General features: G+C 44.8%; 1 protein-coding gene and 1 long non-coding RNA gene across 3 annotated transcripts in view; one reads left to right on the top strand and one right to left on the bottom strand.

Annotated features, from left to right (window-relative positions):
- ST6GALNAC2 (ST6 N-acetylgalactosaminide alpha-2,6-sialyltransferase 2) overlaps nt 1–2,190 on the top strand; it is a 33,845-nt gene extending 31,655 nt beyond the window's left edge. Inside the window, exon 10 of the mRNA XM_080997062.1 lies at nt 474–2,190. Coding sequence (XP_080853188.1) covers nt 474–641 — 168 coding nt within the window. The 3' untranslated portion in view covers nt 642–2,190. The remainder of the gene's footprint in view (nt 1–473) is intronic.
- Nucleotides 2,191–10,169: 7,979 nt separating this feature from the next.
- Nucleotides 10,170–19,716, bottom strand: LOC308470755. Of its 2 annotated transcripts, XR_013982630.1 has the most exons (8): nt 19,592–19,716; nt 19,181–19,276; nt 18,001–18,144; nt 15,374–15,429; nt 13,030–13,237; nt 12,369–12,488; nt 11,800–11,857; nt 10,170–10,526 (listed from the first exon to the last, which is right to left on the bottom strand). It is a non-coding gene; the product is annotated as an uncharacterized lncRNA (long non-coding RNA). The 2 variants fall into 2 exon arrangements; XR_013982631.1 differs by lacking the exon at nt 12,369–12,488 and having other exon boundaries at nt 19,592–19,713.
- Nucleotides 19,717–20,560: the final 844 nt, after the last annotated feature.

Raw genomic sequence — 20,560 nt, 5'->3', positions numbered from 1 at the left:
CTGCAGCTAGAACTTCTCTGTCTCTGCGTGGAGAAAAGGGGCAACTTTCATGGGTCATCTGAAAGCGCAAGCACACCGTTAGGTGCCAAGTAATAATAATAATAATTTTATTATTTATACCCCGCTCATTTGACTGGTTTGCCCCAGTGACTCTTCCAGCAGAATATAAAAACATAATAAAATGCCAAACATTTAAAACTTCCTGATACAGGGCTGCCTTCGGAAGTTGTGTAGTTCTTTATTTCCTTGATATCTGATGGGAGAGTGACTACTGAGAAAACCCTATGCTTGGCCCCCTGTCACCTCACTTCTCATGGTGAGGGAACCGCCAGAAGGCCCTCGGAACTAGATTTCAAGTGGCTTGGCACTGTGCATGGCAAGGGTGGGGTGTCAGACAAAGCCTGGGAGGTTGGGCCTCAGGTCCATGCCCATCCCTAAGTTGTCCTCCTCCTCTGCTTCTTCCCCTCTCACAGGTCAGTGCCTATGGTTTCATCACCGACAACTACAGGGCATTCTCTGACCACTACTTTGAGCAGGAGAAGAAGCCGTTGGTCTTCTATGCCAACCACGATATGCTGCTGGAAGCTGAGCTGTGGAAGAGCTTGCACCGGACTGGTATCATGAAGCTGTATCAACGGTGAAGGCAGCTTGGGCGCATGGGCATGGAAAGGGAGAGGGTAGCTTCACCTGATTTCCATCCTTCAGGTGGATCCTGGGCAGCCCTTCCTCTATTTTGGGTCAGCAACAAAACTGAAAAGCGGCAGCTTCCAAATGTGCCAAAGGAAGTCCTGTATCAGCCAGCCAGCCTGTGGAGAAACCATCTCCATGGGCTACGGTAAAGAGCAAATTGCACCGTACTAATCCATGCTAGAAGGAAAGTTCCAGCAAAGTTGGGAGCTGCAACAGCACAGTCACAATCCTGCTGTGACAAAGTGGCAACAGTCCCAGCTCTGCAAGCGTCTCTCACACTTCCGGGGATGTTTCCGTCCGGCATTCTGCTGCGGCTTCTGCTCAGAGGCAAGACGCAGCTTGGTCTTCCTGGAACATTGGCCCCACCTAACAAAATGGCTGCTCTTGAAGTCTTCGCCTCTTCCTGTTAGGAGCTGCCTGGCAAAACTCGTCGTGAAATGGGGCACAAAGGCTGGAGCACGCTTGTGTTTGCCGTGGCCTCGGTGCAGCCACAAAACTTTGCTCCATAACGCGATGGGAGCCCGTGGCACTCAGAACAGCTCTCCTGTTCAGAAAAAAAGCCCTACACAAGAAGCATTCAGCTCATGCAATGTTATTGGCCCACATTAATGGACAGTACTGTGAAATAGGAACCTACAAGGGGATTTTTGAAGAGGCAGTAATTGTTGCGGGCAAGAATGATTGGATCTTCCACCTTTCACACAAGTTCGTGTTCTTTCACTGCTCAGGCTGCCAGCTACATTCTTCATGTGGGCGCTGAGCATACACACTCCACTCACCAGTGTCTTATTTTATGATAATCATTCTTTTCCTCAGTGACACAGCCCAACTCCCTTTCCTAAAGCCTGCTTCCAGATTTCCTCCTCCAGTCTGGCTGTTTATTTTAAGTTCCGGATGGATCACGCAGAAATATCTCCTCTGCTAGTTGAAGAGATGGGAAGAGCTGTCACTGGTAAACTCGTCCCACAGTCAGCACTGGACAAAAGAGCCAGGCAGCACTTTTGTGTTTACAGGAAGATCTCCATCGTGGTGAAACACTACAGCTCAACCATCCACACTCCTGAGCACCCGCTCTGACTTTTGGACCCCTTTCAAGTGGGCCAGGACTGGCTTAGTTAGTTGCCTCACAAGAATTCCCCCTGGTTTTGTGCGGAAGCAGGGATAAGCAGGGAAATTATAGCATTGATAATAGAGTCGTCCCTCCCCTGTGGGTAAGGTGCAAGGGTGCGTGTCTAACTCTCCGGTTAAAATAAATAAATAATGCTGTGCCAAGAAAAGTTTGATTCAGTGCATTTGGGACTGTTTCTGTAAGCTGGGTTTCTCTCAGGGTAAACTCAGGGACTGGCAGCAAAGACGACTGTTTAAGGCAACACTACACGCAAAATGTCTAACAGAGTAGAGACTGCTTATTAACATGTTGCATTTAAATGTAAATATGAAGGTGTGCACATACAATGAAAGAGGCAAGACAACACTCAATAAAGCCACAATCCACTGATATTTCTGTGTCCGTGCGGTGTAAAATTCCTTAAGTGGGGTGAGGAAGTCCAAGCAGGGAAGTATTGCAATGCTGTCAATCAAGGAAAATCCAGCCGCAAAGATAACAAAACAGGTCCAACGGCAACACTGCATAAATACCAACAATCTGTCTTTTATTTTACGGCTGACCTGAATCAAGTTGTTTGGGCCCTAATAAAGTGTCAAAGAAAACCTCTTTGTGGCTGCAGCTTGGCTCAGAAAATGTTGCAGGTGGTGGGAAAGTTCTGGGCGTATTCTGCTCCAGTGCTCTTGCCCTTCTTTGAAGCTTAAGGAACAATATTATATTGTTAATTTGTTTTGGCATAGGGTCACGTCTGCTAATTTATTTATTTTTTTAAATTGCATAATTCACGAATTGCTAACTTTTGCATAAATCGTACTTCTTATCAAGGAGCTTCCATTATGCTCCACCTTTGGCTTCTGAAATTCATCAAAGCCACGTTTACAGTAGCATTGGCAAGAGACACATATTCAGAAGGAAAAAGGCCTGTCTTAGAACCATTCCCCCTAGTTTTCTACAGATAGGGAGGCTTTTATACAAGTCAAGTAACTAACTAACTAACTAACTAAGGAAACTGTGCAAGAGAGCATTCAAAAAGAGCACCTCCTACCTGCACTATGAAGCTGGTGGAGTCCAGGAAGTGAAGAGCAGGACAGATGATCAAGGCAGGGAATGCTAAATTTCTAACCTGTAAATCAGGTGTCAGGAACCTTTTGGTCCGTCACATGGTGCTGAACCACAACTTCCATCAGGAGAGGGGTTGGGACTTGAAGTTCAGCAGCATGTGGAGAGCTATGGGTTAGCCACCCTTGCTGTAATGTAGGGTTTTGCAAACATGGGTCTCCAGCTGTTGTTGGACTACAACTCCCATCAATCCCCAGCTAGCAGGACCAGTTGTCAGGGATGATGGGAAATGTAATCCATAAACAGCTGGAGACCTCAATTTTGGGAAATTGTGCTGTAAAGCATGATGCCCAGCATATTTGTTAAGGATTACTGTGTTGGTATGGCATGAGATTTCACACCAGGGCAATTTTGGGCCAAATCAGATGTTACAGATATAAAGTGGGGCCAGAGGTGTTGTTCAAAGTACTGTACAGTGGTACCTCGGGTTACAATCATAGAATCATAGAGTTGGAAGAGACCACAAGGGCCATCGAGTCCAACCCCCTGCCAAGCAGGAAACACCATCAGAGCACTCCTGACATATGGTTGTCAAGCCTCTGCTTAAAGACCTCCAAAGAAGGAGACTCCACCACACTCCTTGGCAGCAAATTCCACTGTCGAACAGCTCTTACTGTCAGGAAGTTCTTCCTAATGTTTAGGTGGAATCTTCTTTCTTGTAGTTTGGATCCATTGCTCCGTGTCTGCTTCTTTGGAGCAGCAGAAAACAACCTTTCTCCCTCCTCTATGTGACATCCTTTTATATATTTGAACATGGCTATCGTATCACCCCTTAACCTCCTCTTCTCCAGGCTGAACATGCCCAGCTCCCTTAGCCGTTCCTCATAAGGCATCGTTTCCAGGCCTTTGACCATTTTGGTTGCCCTCCTCTGGACACGTTCCAGTTTGTCAGTGTCCTTCTTGAACTGTGGTGCCCAGAACTGGACACAGTACTCCAGATGAGGTCTGACCAGAGCAGAATACAGTGGCACTATTACTTCCCTTGATCTAGATGCTATACTCCTATTGATGCAGCCCAGAATTGCATTGGCTTTTTTAGCTGCCGCGTCACACTGTTGGCTCATGTCAAGTTTGTGGTCAACCAAGACTCCTAGATCCTTTTCACATGTACTGCTCTCAAGCCAGGTGTCACCCATCTTGTATTTGTTTTTCTAGCTGTTTTTCTCAAGGGTCTCCAAGACCATCAGTAACTACTGGTCGATGAGAACAGCAGAGGGGAATGCAGCCTCATTGCACTTCAAATGGTGTTCCGTAGGAACTTGTCACAGCAACGTGTAACATGAAAGCAAACTTGGGCCAATTTCACGATAAAGTGTGCTTAGTTCCTTGGGCCATTTGTTGATGCCATCAGAGAAGGCAGGTTTGAGGCCTGGAATGAAAGCGAGAGGATATGTGATAAATGGTAAAAAGCCAACAGTGCTTCTAAGGCAGGGGTCAGCCAACTTTTTCAGCAGGGGGCTGGTCTACTGTCCCTCAGACCTTGTGGGGGGCTGGACTACATTTTGAAAAAGAAGAACGAATTCCTATGCCCCACAAATAACCCAGAGATGCATTTTAAATAAAAGGACACATTCTACTCATGTAAAAACATGCTGATTCCCAGACCATCCGTGGGCCAGATTTAGAAGGCGATTGGGCCTGATCCGGCCCCCGGGCCTTAGTTTGCCTACCCATGTTCTAAGGTGTTCCATTAATTTCATAGACAGAGCCGCACACTCGCCTTTGGTAAACATGTGTTAACAGGGAATGCTCAAATCTTGTCTCATGGGAATGCCGACACCTCCAGATGAATTTTGTAAGTGAAAACTTGAATTTCCTTGCTTTTTCAATACATATCCCTTCTTGTTGATGACAAGTCACATTCAGGCAACTGGCAACACACCAGCAGCACACCTCTGAGTTTTCAGACATCTGCAACATTTGTGTAGGACGACCTGCTGTTCTCATGCTGACGTTTGCCAGCTTGGTCTGTGGCCTTGCTTAGAGCTGGCAGGCCAGTGACACCAGAGGCAGCAATTGAGGGTGCAGCCCGTGGAGAATGGGGGCACCTTGACCCTTTGACTTCGCGTTCCTCTGGCTCAATGGGGTAAGATTCCCTCTCCAGCTAATTAAGCCACAATTAGCAACCAAGAAGCAAAGAAAGCGGGCTTATTGACACCAGTTAACCTTGCAGACCTCCCACTGGTGTTTGTAAGATAATTAAGTGTAAATAGCAACCAAGAGATCAGCATCGGGTCAGTTTTGTTCTGCGGGGAAAGTTACAGTGGCTAGTGACAGACGGAGAGTTGCAGGCGCACAATGGGGGGGAAGGTGGAATGTAATCCGAAACATTTTCCCACTTTGTATAATTGCATAAATGTTGAATGATCTTTTCTCCTTTGTGTCTTCCTTTTGTCATGTGGGCGTGAGGTGGGAGGAAATAGCTGTAGGGGGAGAAACAGAGCAAGCAGTGCTGCTTGCGTAAAAAGCAGGACCAAGCTGGTGCAAAGAGGATTGGTGGGGATGGGAGGAGAGAACAAACTGTTTTAAACCGTGTGTTGTTTGAGGAATGAGTGGCAGCCTCTGCAGAAGAGGCGTCATGATGACATGCCACCTGTTCCATGAAATTCCATGAAAACACAGATAAACACCCCAGTGCTTTTGACAGAGTATCTCAACTGTGCAGCAAATACTCTCCTCAAAGGTCTTATAGAGGCCCTCATGCACTCGTGAGAGCGTAACAGCAGCTGATAAGTGACCAGAAACTTCCAGGTTCAAATCTTGCTTCTGTTATGGACAAAGCATTTGCCAAAGGGAAGTCACTCCCCTGCGATGCAACTGAGCTCACTTATACGCTTGTGGTAAGGATTCTAGAGATAGATGTATGTAAAATGCCCCAATACTTTACATATATGATGGGATGTGAAGTGCTGAGTAGAAGTAGCAGCAGTTATCAACAGGATCAGCAGCATAGGCAGCATGGTTTTCCTCCAAGAGGCTTGCTCCCATTTCTACTTCCTCTGCTTTATGGAATCATATTAGGTGCAGCACCGCAAACTAAAACCCCAGCTAATGCTGCACTCTGTGTCCCTATAGATCAGCTGGTATGTGAAGCAGGATTTCCAACATTGAGCTGATTCATTAAATTAATAAATGAAATTGGTGCCTCTGGTTAACTAAGGCAATGGTGTGTGTGTGTGTGTTGTTTTTTTTTTTAAAAAAGTAGTAAGTTACCAATGTTCCAAAAACAAAACAAATCTTCAGAACTATTGCTTTAGTAGTCTGAAAATCTGATTAACCCCACTTATCTGGGAGTAAAAAGGAAAAGGGACCCCTGACCATTAGATCCAGTCGTGACCGACTCTGGGACTCATCTCACTTTATTGGCCGAGGGACCTGGCATTTGTCCGCAGACAGCTTTCGGGTCACGTGGCCAGCATGACTAAGCCGCTTCTGGCAAACCAGAGCAGCGCACGGAAACGCCGTTTACCTTCCCGCCGGAGCGGTACCTATTTATCTACTTGCACTTTAACGTGCTTTCGAATTGCTAGGTTGGCAGGAGCAGGGACCGAGCAACGGGAGCTCACCCTGTCGTGGGGATTCGAACCGCCGACCTTCTGATCGGCAAGCCCTAGGCTCTGTGGTTTAGACCACAGCGCCATATCTGGGAGTAAGCCCTGTTAAATTCAATAGTACTTCTAAGTAGTTGGTTAGCCTTGCAATGTAACTTGTACATTCAGTTTCCTACCTTCAACCACCTAAGATTTCTTTAATAGGGCTGTACTCCTAATATGAAGTAATACTTCAAGAGTTTACATTGGAACTAGCCCAGTTAGCAAGACCCAAAAAGTCTTGCTAAGAGTTGAAGGGCCTCTTGAACAGGATGCGATGGCAAGCCCACACTTGCCATTGAAAAGGTATACATGGAGCCACAGCCAGCTTTGCAGCACCCTTTCCAGAGGCATTCACGTGCTGCTTTTAAGTATGCTTTTGCAGCATGTTTTTGTGTACACCAAATACAATATAACATGCAATGCAACTCTTAAGGTGAAAGTTGAGAGTGGGCATGTATAAACACAGATGAAATGGAAGATCGAGAAGGAAGAAATACCTGAGGGGAAATGTCAAAAGTAACCATTAAGGAAGAGGAAAAACCCCTACCTGTGCAGACTTTGTACACAGGTGACAGGAGAGGTGACTCAGGCAAGACACAAATCCAGGCTTTCAGCCAAAGCTGGAAATGCAAGTGAATACCACAGGACAGCTTTGGTCAGCTGAAGTCAACAAATATACCTGTACCAAATTTAAGTGTTACCTTACAAAATGCAGGTGGGACCCCACCCCATCATATTGCTGTCACATCAAAGCAACTCTTCAAATGGATGCTGAAGAGTGTGGTCCAATTCCACCACAATAGGAAGTCAGAACTTTTTCCATCAGAGAACTGATTTTTGGGGGACATGTTTTGTGGAGATTTTGTAATGGGCCAGCAAGTCCCAAACTGAACCTTTGGCAGTGCTAAGAGGAATCTCTGAATGTTTCCTTCATACTGTAGGAAACCTGACTGCATCCCAACGATCAGTGCAGCCCTGTACACCCTGATTCCAAAGCAAGTCCCTCTGTGTTCAACAGCGCTTACTCCCAAGCAAGTGTAAACACAGGATCACAGCGCTTGGAAGCAGTTGACTGATCATAGGCATGTTTACTTAATCTTCCGTTTCCATTTCCAAAATCGAGATCTTTTTAAATGTAGAAATTGGCCCATCATAAGAAAGCAGCTCTAGATCGGAGGAAACAAGTAGCCTTTATGGTTACGTGACTAACATTTATCTTTCATGCGAATAAGGGAAACTCTATGACTAGCACACGGCTGAAGCCCAAGTTCTTTTGCCAACTACCCTCCCTCTTTACAATCAAGGAACAGCAGCAAAGCATGATGCTGGTTATGCTTCATGGCAAAACACACCATCCCGATTTAGAGGTTTCTCTTGTTCCACGTTGAAATCCAAATAATTTCTTGACAGGTGCGTTTGACCGTTGCGTTCAGTCAAATAAAAAAGCAGGCTCTGACAGCACCAAACCAGCAAGATACACAATGCTTATGACAGGCTGGGCTGGGGCTCAGTGGCAGAGCCTGGCAGGAAGGACTTGAGATGCCTTCATCCGAGAGCCACAATACCAATGGTCTGACTCAGCAAAGGGCAGCTTCCTATGCTCCCATGTGTATTTCAGGGACACACTGCACCCTGTCTGCAAGATACCTCCCAGTTGGGAGGTTACACAAGGTGCTTCCAGCTGGATGCTTATTGAGGGACAGGTACTGCTAACACAAGCACTTCTACAGCATCCACCTAGCACTGCCAGCATCAAAATGGCAAACTCTTGCCAACAATGTATTGCAGAATTATTTGCAATATCTGAATGACCTTGTTGCAATATTAAATACCTATCTGGAAGTAGACCATGTCAGTTGTATAGGGTCCTCCTGTCGCCCATTAACAGAATCCATGCATGTTTGAGAAATAAATGGGGATGCATTCAGGCTCGCACCCTGAGCAATGACCTCTTCAAATGCACCTCTGATTTATCATAGATGACACGGGTTACACTTCTTTAGGCTACAAATGTGGTAAACTGTGCAAAACTGGCTATGTTGACTCTTGTGCATTAAACAGTTTTATTAAAGTTACTTAGGAGGAAAGAAGGCTGCAACCTCCTGTCAAACATCTGACCACTAGGACACTGGACCACACAAGCCATTTCAAATGATCCAAAGCTTGTCCTAGCCCTAGAGGGCTTTGGTGGAGCAGCTCCATTTGAATCTAGGAAGCAGACTGGCACCGCCTTTATGGAGTTTTATGAAAGACAGTAAACCATCAAAAAAATGTATGGGACAATACCGACAACTTTAAGCAGTAAATGTTCAGATATGCTTTGTACCACAACCTGGGAAACCTTTTTTTAAAAAAAATCCTGTTTTGTAGGATGCAGTTTTGCAAAGAATGCCTACTTTCCCAATCCACACTATAAGTTTAATGCAAGCACCGTGTAACTTCCAACAGTCATGGCTTCTCCCAGTGAATCCTGGGGCCTCTGGTTTGTGAAGGGTGCTCAGAATTGTTAGGAGACACCCTTTCCCCTCACAAAACAACTTTGCTATCTAATACCCTACTTCCTGCTCCCCTGCAATTAGAAATCCCTATAGCTCATGCCTTAAGAGTTTGAGACTCTTAATCCCAGAATCATGGGTTTGAGCCCCACATTGGGCAAGATTCCTGCACTGCAGTGGGTTTGACTAGAAGACCCTTGTGGTCCCTTCCAGAAAAATGGCTCTACTTTAGGCTGGCCTTCTGTCCTAGGAGGGGGGTCTAGTATGGCCTCCCCACCCTACAGTAGTGGGAAACAAGCCTTGCCTTCTGGCAAGGTGCAAGACCAAACATTTGTTCCATCTCTCATCAGTGGTTCTTGCCTGCTTCAAACTGGAAGGAACTGATCCAGAAAGAGTTGACAGCCTGAACTTCCTTCTTTGATAAAGCAACCAGATATAGCATTCTTGACAAACTGTTGGCATTGTATGAATGTTAAACCACCAGCAGCAGATGAAGACTGTAAAATGAAAGTATAAACTCTAGGAAGTGTTAACTGTTCCGCATAATCTCCTGCTATCACAAGCAGGGGGCAAATGGGTGGCTGGAGTCTGGCAAACAAATTTTGTTCACATGTAACAGGGAGTATCACTTTTCTGACTGCTCTTTGTGGCCAAATCTGCAAGTGATTTAGGGTTCAAAACAGTGGTCTTCTGTGTTCCTAGGAGAGTCTATCAATGTTCTTTTATTCATTACTGTAATTAAGTGGATAAAGTTCCCTTAAGCTCACTTGTCTGCCGTTATCCATCTTCCCCAGCATTGTGCAGCCACAGGGGAGTGTGGGGTATTTTCTTGGGAACACTTTGGCTAAGGGCCTGACCCAAACAGTGGGCATGGTGGAGAAGTGCCACAGAGCCCTCTGCAATGCACAGGTTTTGATGTGGATTCCCTCTGGCGTGGAAGCCTGAAGACCACTTGCCACGTAACAGTTCTGATGCCTACCTTGCTATCAGTGTTAAGTTATTAAGGTTGAATTCCTATGCATGCATACCTGGAAGCGAGCAGTATTGAGAATAGTAGGACTTACTTTTGAGTAAACATGCAAAGCTTGCTTTAGAGGTGAAAGAACTTTAGGGCTGAAAAACAAACACTACCTTTCCCACTAGCATCACACAACATGAGGATAACTGTTTTTTTGTTGGAGAAAAGTTTTTATTATTGTTCTTATTTTACTTCTCTTTTTCCAAGGATGTGGGAAAAGTACACGGTTATCCCTCCCCCGTTTTATCCTCACAACATCCCTGTGAGGTAGGTTAACTTGAGAGGCAGTGACTGGCCCAAGGTCACCTGCTGAGCTTCATGGACTAGTCCAAGCTTCTAACTGCTCAGCTACACTGGATACACTACTTTAGAATCCATGGCTTCCTCCTTTAAGGTTCACTACCAAGGCAGGCTGCACTTTTCCACCGCTGCTTTCTTGCTCAACGCAGGAAAACCCCTTCTGGGTGGCTCGGCACTTCCAGGCCCTTCTGCTTAAAAGCCAGCACCTGTAAAAGGTATAGAACGATGGCAGAGGAGACGAATCAAAACATGATGGCTCTGAAAGAATAACGAGAACGAGGCCAGAATAGCTGTGTTGGAACCACTTGATCTCATGGGCTCCAGCAGCTTGCATAGAGGCCCATGGGCAGCAGGGCAGAAAGGATTCACCCCATATCTCTGTGGCTGGGTTCCTTCCTTCATGGGCAGCCAACGAAGCCCTTTGGTATTATGTTCAGGGCTAACAAAAAGGCAGCCTTCTTCAACACATGGTGTACAGTGGTACCTCGGGTTACAGGCGCTTCAGGTTACAGACTCCGCTAACCCAGAAATAGCACCTCGGGTTAAGAACTGTGCTTCAGGATGAGAACAGAAATCGCGTGGCGGCAGTGGGAGGCCCCATTAGCTAAAGTGGTACCTCTGGTTAAGAACAGTTTCAGGTTAAGAACGGACCTTCAGAACGAATTAAGTTCTTAACCCGAGGTACCACTGTGCTACACTCTCTCTCAATGCCGACTGAGTTACAACAGTTTGATTTAGACACGTTCAAGGAGGCTAGGACTAGCAGCAGTTGTTTGCCAGGAAAACTAATTCATACGTGAACAGGCAGCAAAGCAGTATCTTGTAGAGGACAGATGAAGGCTACCCACATCTGGCATGAGCCTCCTGGAGCATCTCACTGGCTGCTGGTAGACTAGATGGGCCCTCAGTTCTGACCCAGCAAGGTTGCTTCTTATGTTTGTACCCCAGTCCAACCTCTGCTGCTACTGCAGGTGTTTATGTTACTGCAGCTGCACTGTTTTGCCTCTTCATTTGGGGGAAAGAGAAAACAGGCGGAGCAGCCAGCACCATCCTTATGGGCTGCTCATGCAAGGGCTGGAGATGCAACCAAGCGCTTTGCTCCTAGTAAAATCGGAGTGGTGGGCCAAAGCAAAGTATCCCTGCTGAAAACTGCTTAACACAACAGGCCGTTTAATTTCTACAAGCTACTTCAGTACAGTGTGTAACTAGCAGCACTTGGTCAAACACTACATGATTTCAAGCCGAAAAGGAAACCGGAAAGGCCCCCCAGGTAGGGGGACAGGGGACCTGCCAGAGATCAAGGACTGCTGCAAAGAAAGCTAATGGTATTTTCAGAGACCAACATAAAAGTCTAGCAGTGAAATCTGAATGGGCAACACAGCCAAGGCCAAGAGCTGCAACAAACATTAGCTATGAAATGGAGTCCTTCAACCAGTTATTTTTGGTCATGAAAACAGACATAGAGTCCAGCTTGCTTACCCATAATAAAAAAAGAACTCCTCCGTTCTTGAAATGCATTCTTCTCTTCCAGCGGCACCTGCAGCAGAATAAAGGTTCTCCATTTTTACCTTGCCCTTCAGGTTTTTTGTGCTCAATGTGAAAGAACACCAAAACCCAGAAGTTTCTCAACGTAGGCAGTAAAACCATAAAAAGATCACTAAATATTAACAGCAAAAGCAGAGCTAAATGGCCTCAAGGAATGTGTTGCTTTTTTTTTTAATAATAAAAAAACCTGTTTCATCAAACTATTTGCTTGTTATTTCCCTCGAACTAAGTTTATGTCATATAGCAGTGGTGTCCAAACTTTTTCAAAGAGGGCCAGATTTGATGAAATGAAGGGCCGTGGGGGCTGACCTTTTTTTAGGATTGAAGTTGTTGAGCTTTTTTTTTATTATTTTACCCCAAAGTTATTGAGCTTCTTTTAGGATTTAAGTTGCTGAGTTGTTGTTTTTTTTAGGATTTTACCCTAGGAAATAAACTGCCACAGGGGGCCGGATTAAACCGACTGGCAAGATGGATTAGGCCCCCGAGACGGACTTTGGACATACCTATCATATAGAAATGCTTCAGCATTCATGTTGCCCACAGGCATTCATCTGTCACTCTTTGACAGATGTTTTGTCACCCTCTCTGTGCCAACATGTGTGTGGCATGCTAGTCCTTTGATGCTGTAAAGAGCGATCCAAAACTCCCTTACTAACTTGACACCAGGACTTCTTGCGCCTTACAAAAGTCTGTCTCCACTTGTGTGGTTCATGCGGTCTATAAAGAGTAACAGTTTTAGGCTTTATATCCCTCAACCGATTACACCCTCTAGTATAAACAGCCCTGAGACTATGCCAATAATGTGACATTTAAGACACCTACACATGGCACAAGAAGAGCGATTATGTTCAGGGCAGCACTGCAAGGCGTTTGCATCAGGCATGGCATTTGCTTTAACAAAACTGTCGCTCTTCCCTCTGCAAAGATGTGCATACAGTCTTCTACTCGCCCGCCTACTGCTGGGTGAGAGTCCTAACAGAAAGCTTGGCTGTTCTGCCTTGTATCCTGGGCTGATGGGCTTTTGTTATTCCCCAGGCAAATGGTCACTGTTCCTTTTTCACATAAGCGGGTGAGGGAGGGGCAGAGAGAGAAAAGAAACAACCACAATCATATCCCAAGAGGAATTTTTTTGAGAAGCAAAAAAAGCAGGAACACACTGCTTACCAGGGCATTTGCAGTTAATGGAGAGGCAACTTGCAGGCAAAGTTCCAAGGCAAAACAAGAGATCCCTCTACTTCTATTCTATAATATTATGCTTGAAGGGCTTGTATGATTCCAAGGGAGCTTCGCCCTCTTGCAGGAAAAGACATCACTGCATGATGGAAAAACTGGTCTATGTTCTCCCCACCATTTTTTCCCCTCTTAGCTGTACCTGTAAAAGACCAGAGGGAATTAGGTGATCAACAAGGCCTCTTCTCCAATGAGAAAGCAACAACCGCTTGCTATATGCATAACTGTGGAAAGAGCGCTCTGTACTTAAGTGTCATGCCCATCCACCAATACCACCCCTACTACCCTTCCCCAGCCATAGAAGACGCAAACTCTGTTCAGGACACCCTGACAGCTTATCAGAAGGTTCACAGGGAGAGGTTCAGTGATGGTGGACCGCCTACGCAGGAAAACAATCTGCTCATCATCATTACCGGCCTGTGCAGCCATAGGGGAATGTTGGGTGTTCGAGGGTGTTTGTGCATGTGGTTTCTTCAGGGTGGCACAGAGGCCCAACAGTTAGAGCAGCACCCCATGTGAAGAGTTTATTCTCCAGAACCCCCCACAATGCTCAAGAGTTTTATGGCAGACAAGCAGATGCAGAAAAGGCCTCTGTGACCCTGAAGATACGACGCTGTAAAGCCGATCAACTTAGTTCTCAAACACAAGGCATTTCTCGTGCCGCTGAGCCAAGGCCTCTCCTTCTAGTCAACAACACAATAAAAGCGGCAGTAGAAAAACTGCATTTTCTTTTGCTCCAATGATTTTAGTGCTGCAAGGAGGCCAGGCAGTTCCTCCATCTATGTCAAAATACTGGCACAAGGAACATTCAGTTTTGTCTATCCTGTTCCCAGTCAAGCATACATTAGCTCTTTGCCTCCGATACCAGCTTCAGATATATGAATCTCTAACAGATTCAAGAAACTTTAAAACTAGACGAAAGATTGTTCTCCCTTCGACTGGCATCTTTGGAGTTCCCTGTGGATACTGTAATAGCCTCCAGAAGGGAATTGGCGTTGCGAAAGGCCCACTTTCAGAAACCCTTCCATCTCAAATCAATGCCAGAGAAAGAAACTACTGGAAAATGTAGCCCAATGGCTGAATTTTGAATCACGATGCTGCGGGAAGGATACAGCGGTCACACCTATCTCAAAAGAAATCACTCCTACTGAAGACAACTGTGAGATGGCAAAGGGGGCAAGCCTCAGTGCATCTTTATTTTCCCTCATAGCTGAGTTTTCAGACAGGGATAACTTCACATCACAGGCTTTTAGGAGGAGTGTGACAGACAAAAAAGCCAACATCAGGACTGATCCAAAAAAGCTATAAGTTCTTCAACTGTTTCCCTGCGGTGGCTAAAATATATTCAATCTTTCCTCCAAGGCTACATACGTGGCCTTTTTCTCATAGCAACCCTGTGAGGTGGGAAAGAGACCAGCCCAAGGTAACCCAGGCAGTTTCGTGGCCAAGTTGAGGACCTGAACCTTGGTCTCCCCAGATCTAGTTTGGCACCTTGCCTATTACACCGCACCAGCTCTGAAATATGCAAAGTTTAGGGTGTGATGACTTTTCACTTGGTTTCTCAGCAACCGCCTGTTGAGATCATGAAATTGCATCTTCTGCCTCCATTTAAGAGTTCAGGATTTTTCCATATTCTCCAAAGAATTAAAAAGGATCTTAAAGTGCAAACGTCTCTTTGGTGTTGGCTGATGGATGGATTTTGCCCCCTTGAAGAGGATTTGATTGTTGTGTTTCAAAGAGATACTTTCCAGATGCTCTGGGAGTTTTCTCCTTGCCTGGTAGAATGGAGGATCCTCAATTTATGTGGCTGCCTGACACAACCAATTATACACCAGGCCAACACCCTCAAGTCCACCTCCCCCATTCTTTGCTTGGGTCACATTATTATCTGAATATGGAACAGTGTTTAAAATATGGAGGCTGCTGGCTTAATGTTGAGGCATTAAATCAGGGTAACCTTTAAGCCCTTGCCATTTCTATCAAACAAGCAAGTTCTGCCCAGGATTTTCAGTCATGTGATGTTGTGGACAGAATGGTGGACTTCGACTAGCAAGACCCAAGTATTATTTCCAACCACTTGCATTGCTTAAAATATCACAAATAAGCATTTACACTTAATTTAGAGGCCAAAACCTAAACCCCATCCAGTCATAACTTCTCAGGCTTCACTGAAATAAGGGAGTCTGGTTCTTGGCAACTCACATTCCACTGACATGAAGGGATTAGCAAATTTGTCAGAAGCCAAACAAATGAATAAGCATTACCCTGAGCTCCTTACCCTGAGCAGCTGTTTCCAAACTGTACTTCTGAGTCCAGAGGCAAATGGTCTGCATCCTGTGGAGCCAAACATATCAATTTTATTTCTTCATTTTGCTTTTAAAACTTGCACACTGCTTTCAGACAATTTTCTTGAATAACAACTGAATCACAATCCCCATGACAATTTATTATTCAAAAGAAACAAGAGTCCAGTTTGGAGGGAAAGGGCTTCATCTTCATCTTGTTACTAGATAAAAAATACGATCTTGTCTTTGAGAGTTCATCTGTTTTGTGCAAAATGAGGACAATGCGGAATTAAATCAAGACCCAAATTTAATTCTAGTGAATTCAGCAGCCTCATTTCAGTCCTGGGATGAACAAGACATTTAGAAAACCAGACATTACAGTTCATGGCACAAAGGTATTCTGCTCAACATATGGTTGGGGTGGTGTTGTACACACAATTTCAGATAACTGGGATTTCTGGCTTACTAAGGTTCACATAACAGGATTCTAATGGACATTTTAAGAACTTCAAATACCACCAAATTATCATATATTTCTTATTGCAATCTACTCACCCAGCAAGCCCACTTCCAGTTCTACAGCAAACATATTACAAGGGAATGCAGTGACGCAAACAAGCCATGGCAAGTCTTGGGCTTGCACACTTCTCCCTCCCTCTTCCTTTTGCTGCTGAAAGGAGATCAGATGCATCTACTTTTAAACTAACCACAGTTCCCATTACGTTCAAAGTTGGGAAGGTGTGCTTCCTTTAAAAGAGATGGTGCAGATAACCACACAGCCACAAAAGAATGGGGATGCGAGGGGAAGTGTGCAAACCCACAGCTCATCTTCACATGGGATAGCAGCAAGTCGTAGATTACTGCTGTGTCTGAATCAGGCCTAAAGCTTGTCTTCCAAAACATATTTGAGCATTTAAAAAACAGTAGTACTTTGACAGTTAATCCACCATCTGCTTTCCCCAACTGGATTCATCACTGACACGTCTGTCCAGCTCCGGATGAAAGTAGACGTGACTTTAAGCACATTTTTGAATCATGCGCTTGCAACTGTCAACATCTTTGTTTACAAAAACAACTGCAGGGCCATGGGTGGTTAATGCTTTCCTCCAATGTCATTTTCCAAGTGAAAATTCCCCCACCAACTCCCCCCCCCAAAAAAACCACCCTATACATAAAGCTATTATGTCACAATTTTAAAAATATTTAAAGTTGGGAAAGCAGTGCAAGGTGGAAAAAGTTAAATCTCTTTCCCAATCCTCATCTGGATTCCTCTGCAGCCCCTGGCTGCTTTGTCAACAAAAATTAGTAGGTTGTTGCAAAAAAAAACCCCCAAAACCCTGATTTTTTTTTTTAAAAAGTGCTCTAAATCACGTTTAGTTTGACCCTCACTCTTCCCCATGAATGACCCTAGATGATAATCTGCTAGCTGCAGCATGCCAAACTGTTGCCATTGTGTTCAACTGCACGTGAAGAGCAGCATCAAATTTCCACTAGATTAGTGAATTCATCTTTACTTGCTTCAGAGCATTCAAACAATGTGGTCCAGAAGACAAAGCACACCTTCTTTTACAGGGGGAAAAAAATCCCTTACATTTTTGTGTGTGTGCATACTTAACACTCTGCAAGAAACATGCAGCCCACCAAAGTATTTTACATGTCCTAGGGGTGCTTGTTGGAATCCCAACTTTGCACAACCAATGTCATGGAGATGAAGGACAACTATTTCAACATGAAGCTGTCTTATATTGAATCAGATCATCAGTACATCTAGCCCAGCATTGTTTACTCCCGACTGGTGTCGGGCAGATTTTAGGGACGTGGTGAATTTCTGAATGAACACTATTGGCCACAGGAACATACTGAATTTCTGAATGACTACCGGAATGCATCAAGTCAAGAGGGATGTGTTGCCTATGTAGTGATTTTCAGGGGCCAAAATGACCAAGCAGAAAACTACTGCTCTTCCAAATGGCCACAGCAAGGCGTTGGACAAAGGTTGTATGCTGCCCAATCACCTCCAGTCATTTCTACCCTCACCTGCAATCAAGAGAGTTGCAAAATGGTGATAGGTGTGTCAAAGTCTCCCACTCACCCCTACAAACACTTGACAATGTACTTGGTATTTTATGCAACCAAGGGTAGGAGGAGAGATTTAACAAGATACATCCTATGCCAGTGACCATTTGGATGCTCAATTTTTTGACATTTAAAGATGCTTCCCCACCCACCCCAAAATAATAGTAGTCAGTGTGTAAACAACTAATCACATTTGATTAATTCATTCCAATTGTCATTCAGAAATTCACTATAACCCTATAGGAATCTGTGCATTCTAGTAGCCTTCCTCAATTTGGCACATTGAAAAACTTTATTATTATTTCATTATTTATTAAACAAGGTCCTTTTAAGTGGCTTGAACTTGGGACCTTCTGTGTGCAAAAGTACTAATTTGTATTCCACAATAGCAACTGTGTACACACTCTTCTGAGCAAGTCACACGCAGGAGTAGACAGAACTCAGACAAAGTCTCATATTGGATCAGTCAGGCTCATGGGATTTTATACCTGCAACCATAAAGAAATGAATCAAGCAACCAACAAGACTGCAGGCACATGCTTACCATTGTGCATATGAATCAGATAACCACACCATGGCTAACACAGGCTTCATTTCTTTTCAAGGGAAGCGGTCTCAGGTGTTTACATCTCAACACAAAGAAACTTTGCGTCTTCTTGACCGGTTTGATTGAAAAGTCACATGCAGCCTGAGAACAGGAGAAATGCAAGGTTAGGGACAGCTGTACAATTCAGCTATTCTGAGGCTTTCAGATTTCCCTAGAGTTGAGCTTCAGAATCCATAACTCCACAATGAGAAAGATTTCCTTTTCAGACAGGGATAACTTTATATCATCACAAGCTCAGCTTCTAGACAACTCTGGCAAAATGCACATGGTAAAAGCAACTTCATTTCTCTTCCTAGTGGCGACATCTAGTGGACAGCGCACAAAACCTACTTGGTGTGGGCATTTCCCCCCTTAACTTCAAGGGGTGGTAGGTATCCAGTGCTAGCCAGATACAGAGTACAGCAGACCCACAGAAAATAAAACACATGACTAATTTGGCTCCGTTAATTTCAGTGTGCCTACTCTGTATCAGACCAGATTGTCTCCCCTTCTATACTCTATGCAGGCGAGGGACTCCTGCAGATCCCATTGTATCAGGAGATCTGCTGGCATGGGCATTTAGTGTGGTGGCACCTTCTCTTTGAAATTCCCTTCACTTGAATATTAGACAGGTGCCCTTTCTGTGGTTTTTTCAGCACCTACTGGCTGCATCTGTTTTGAACAAGTTTCATCACTTGCTGCTTTCTCCCCTGAGCTCCTTTAGAAGGGAGGGCAGAATATTCATCTTGCAAATAAATCTTACAATAATTTGTTGGGGACCACATACTGGCTATCAAAAACAAGCAAGCTGGAACCAAGAGTTGGCCATCCCCTTCTCTCTCTGCATCCTCTTTTCTACTTTCCTTGCCAACCACATGAAATTGGGGCCAGGATGGGCAGGAATGTAGACAAGGGGCTCCACACCCTTCACACAAAATACATGAGGGCAGGGAGTGAAGAGGAACTTATAGGATCTGTAACTTATTGGTACTGTACTTAAAATAATGCTCGACAAACCTTACCTATACAAAAAGACCTTATGTATATTTCACGCAGGAATGCAAACAAATCCATGGTTAGTTTTTGCAATTCCCTGCTCTTTCCCCTTAACTTTCTGCAACCAGTGCAATATACACACCCCTTTAAATCAACCAACTTGCTCCAATTGGGGCCAGAGGCTCGTAAAGCACAGGCCGGAGTGGCTCCATACTCGCCCTCCTCTCGTGTTCTTCTCCTGCAAAAAAATAAAGGATGCGATTCAAAACGTTTAAGGCTGTGCAACTCATCAATACACTCGTCTTTCTCAACCTACAGGGGGGAGGCTCGCTTTACTGGCCTGCTACGGACCAACAACCGGTGTAGAGTCGGGGTGGGGGGAAGGCAGTTAAAATCACAAAAAAGCTAAGACAGAAAGGAGCCAACCAATAAATAAATGTTTCTGGCTGTGCACAAGCGCCCCCGGGACACATATCACAAGCTCACTTCTGCTTAGAAGCGGCAGCCGTAGAGGATTACAAGGGATCCTACGGAAAGAGTCCGCGCTACTCACCATCACTGCACCTCTGAAGCCGGTAGCAAGGAAAGAGAAAGCAGAAGCGCCTGCGCAAACTTTGACCGATGTTTCCCGCGGGCGGGGAAGAGCTCCTCTCGCGAGACCGAAAGCTCTTTCGGGAAATGTAGTTTTTTAGAACTTAAATCCTCCGCTTCAGTACAGATGCAAATACAGTACTCTCGAATGCTTTTCACTGAGCTGTAGTTTAATTAATGCAGCCTGCAGAAAAACAGCCTCACCGTCGTTTCAGAACTTGCCTCCTCCTTTGGGCAGACCCTAAATGCACTAAAAACGAAAGAGCAAGACCTGTTATAAGAAGATCATTGAGGCTTACTTCTGAGTAAGAGCGTTTATGATCCTGCCTAAGCAAATACCGCGGTGCAACTGACAGGAACAGCATGTGTGATTCATCAGAGTCGAGTTTGCTTTTCCCTTTAGCAAAAACTAAATATTCATAATTGTACAATTACTGTTTTGTACAATTATTATTTTGTATAATTGTTACTTTGTATAGGCACAGACGTCCTTACTACACAAATCAACGAATCATGCTTATTCAGAGTGAGTCCCAGTGACTGCAATGTGGACTTAAATGCAATCTTTGAATATTTACTCAAAAGTAAACGCTTCTGAATATGGAGGGGGCACATTCTCCAGTGAATGGGCACTAGGTTCTGCAGTTTGGGCAGGGTAGCCTTTGTTTCATTTTCAAGTTGATGGAAAGGAACGTTCACGAATAAAAAGAGTCTCACTTGATCAGACTAAAGACCCTTCAAGTCGAGCATCCTTCTAGTTCTCAAAGAGGCTAGCCAGATGCCGGTGGGAAACTCACAAGCACAAGGGCATTCTCCGCTCCTGTCGTTTCCAGAAACTGGTATTCAGAGACCAGCACCCTAACCATTAATTCACACTGCCTAGTTGTATCATTTTGCATTTCTTAAGCTCAGGGATGGAATATGTGTGGCC

The sequence above is a fragment of the Podarcis pityusensis genome (genome assembly GCF_964106645.2).
Source record: "Podarcis pityusensis genome assembly, chromosome: 2".
Classification (NCBI taxonomy): Eukaryota; Metazoa; Chordata; class Lepidosauria; order Squamata; family Lacertidae; genus Podarcis; species Podarcis pityusensis.
The sequence above is the reverse complement of the archived record's forward strand: the minus strand, read 5'-3'. Positions and strand labels throughout refer to the sequence as shown.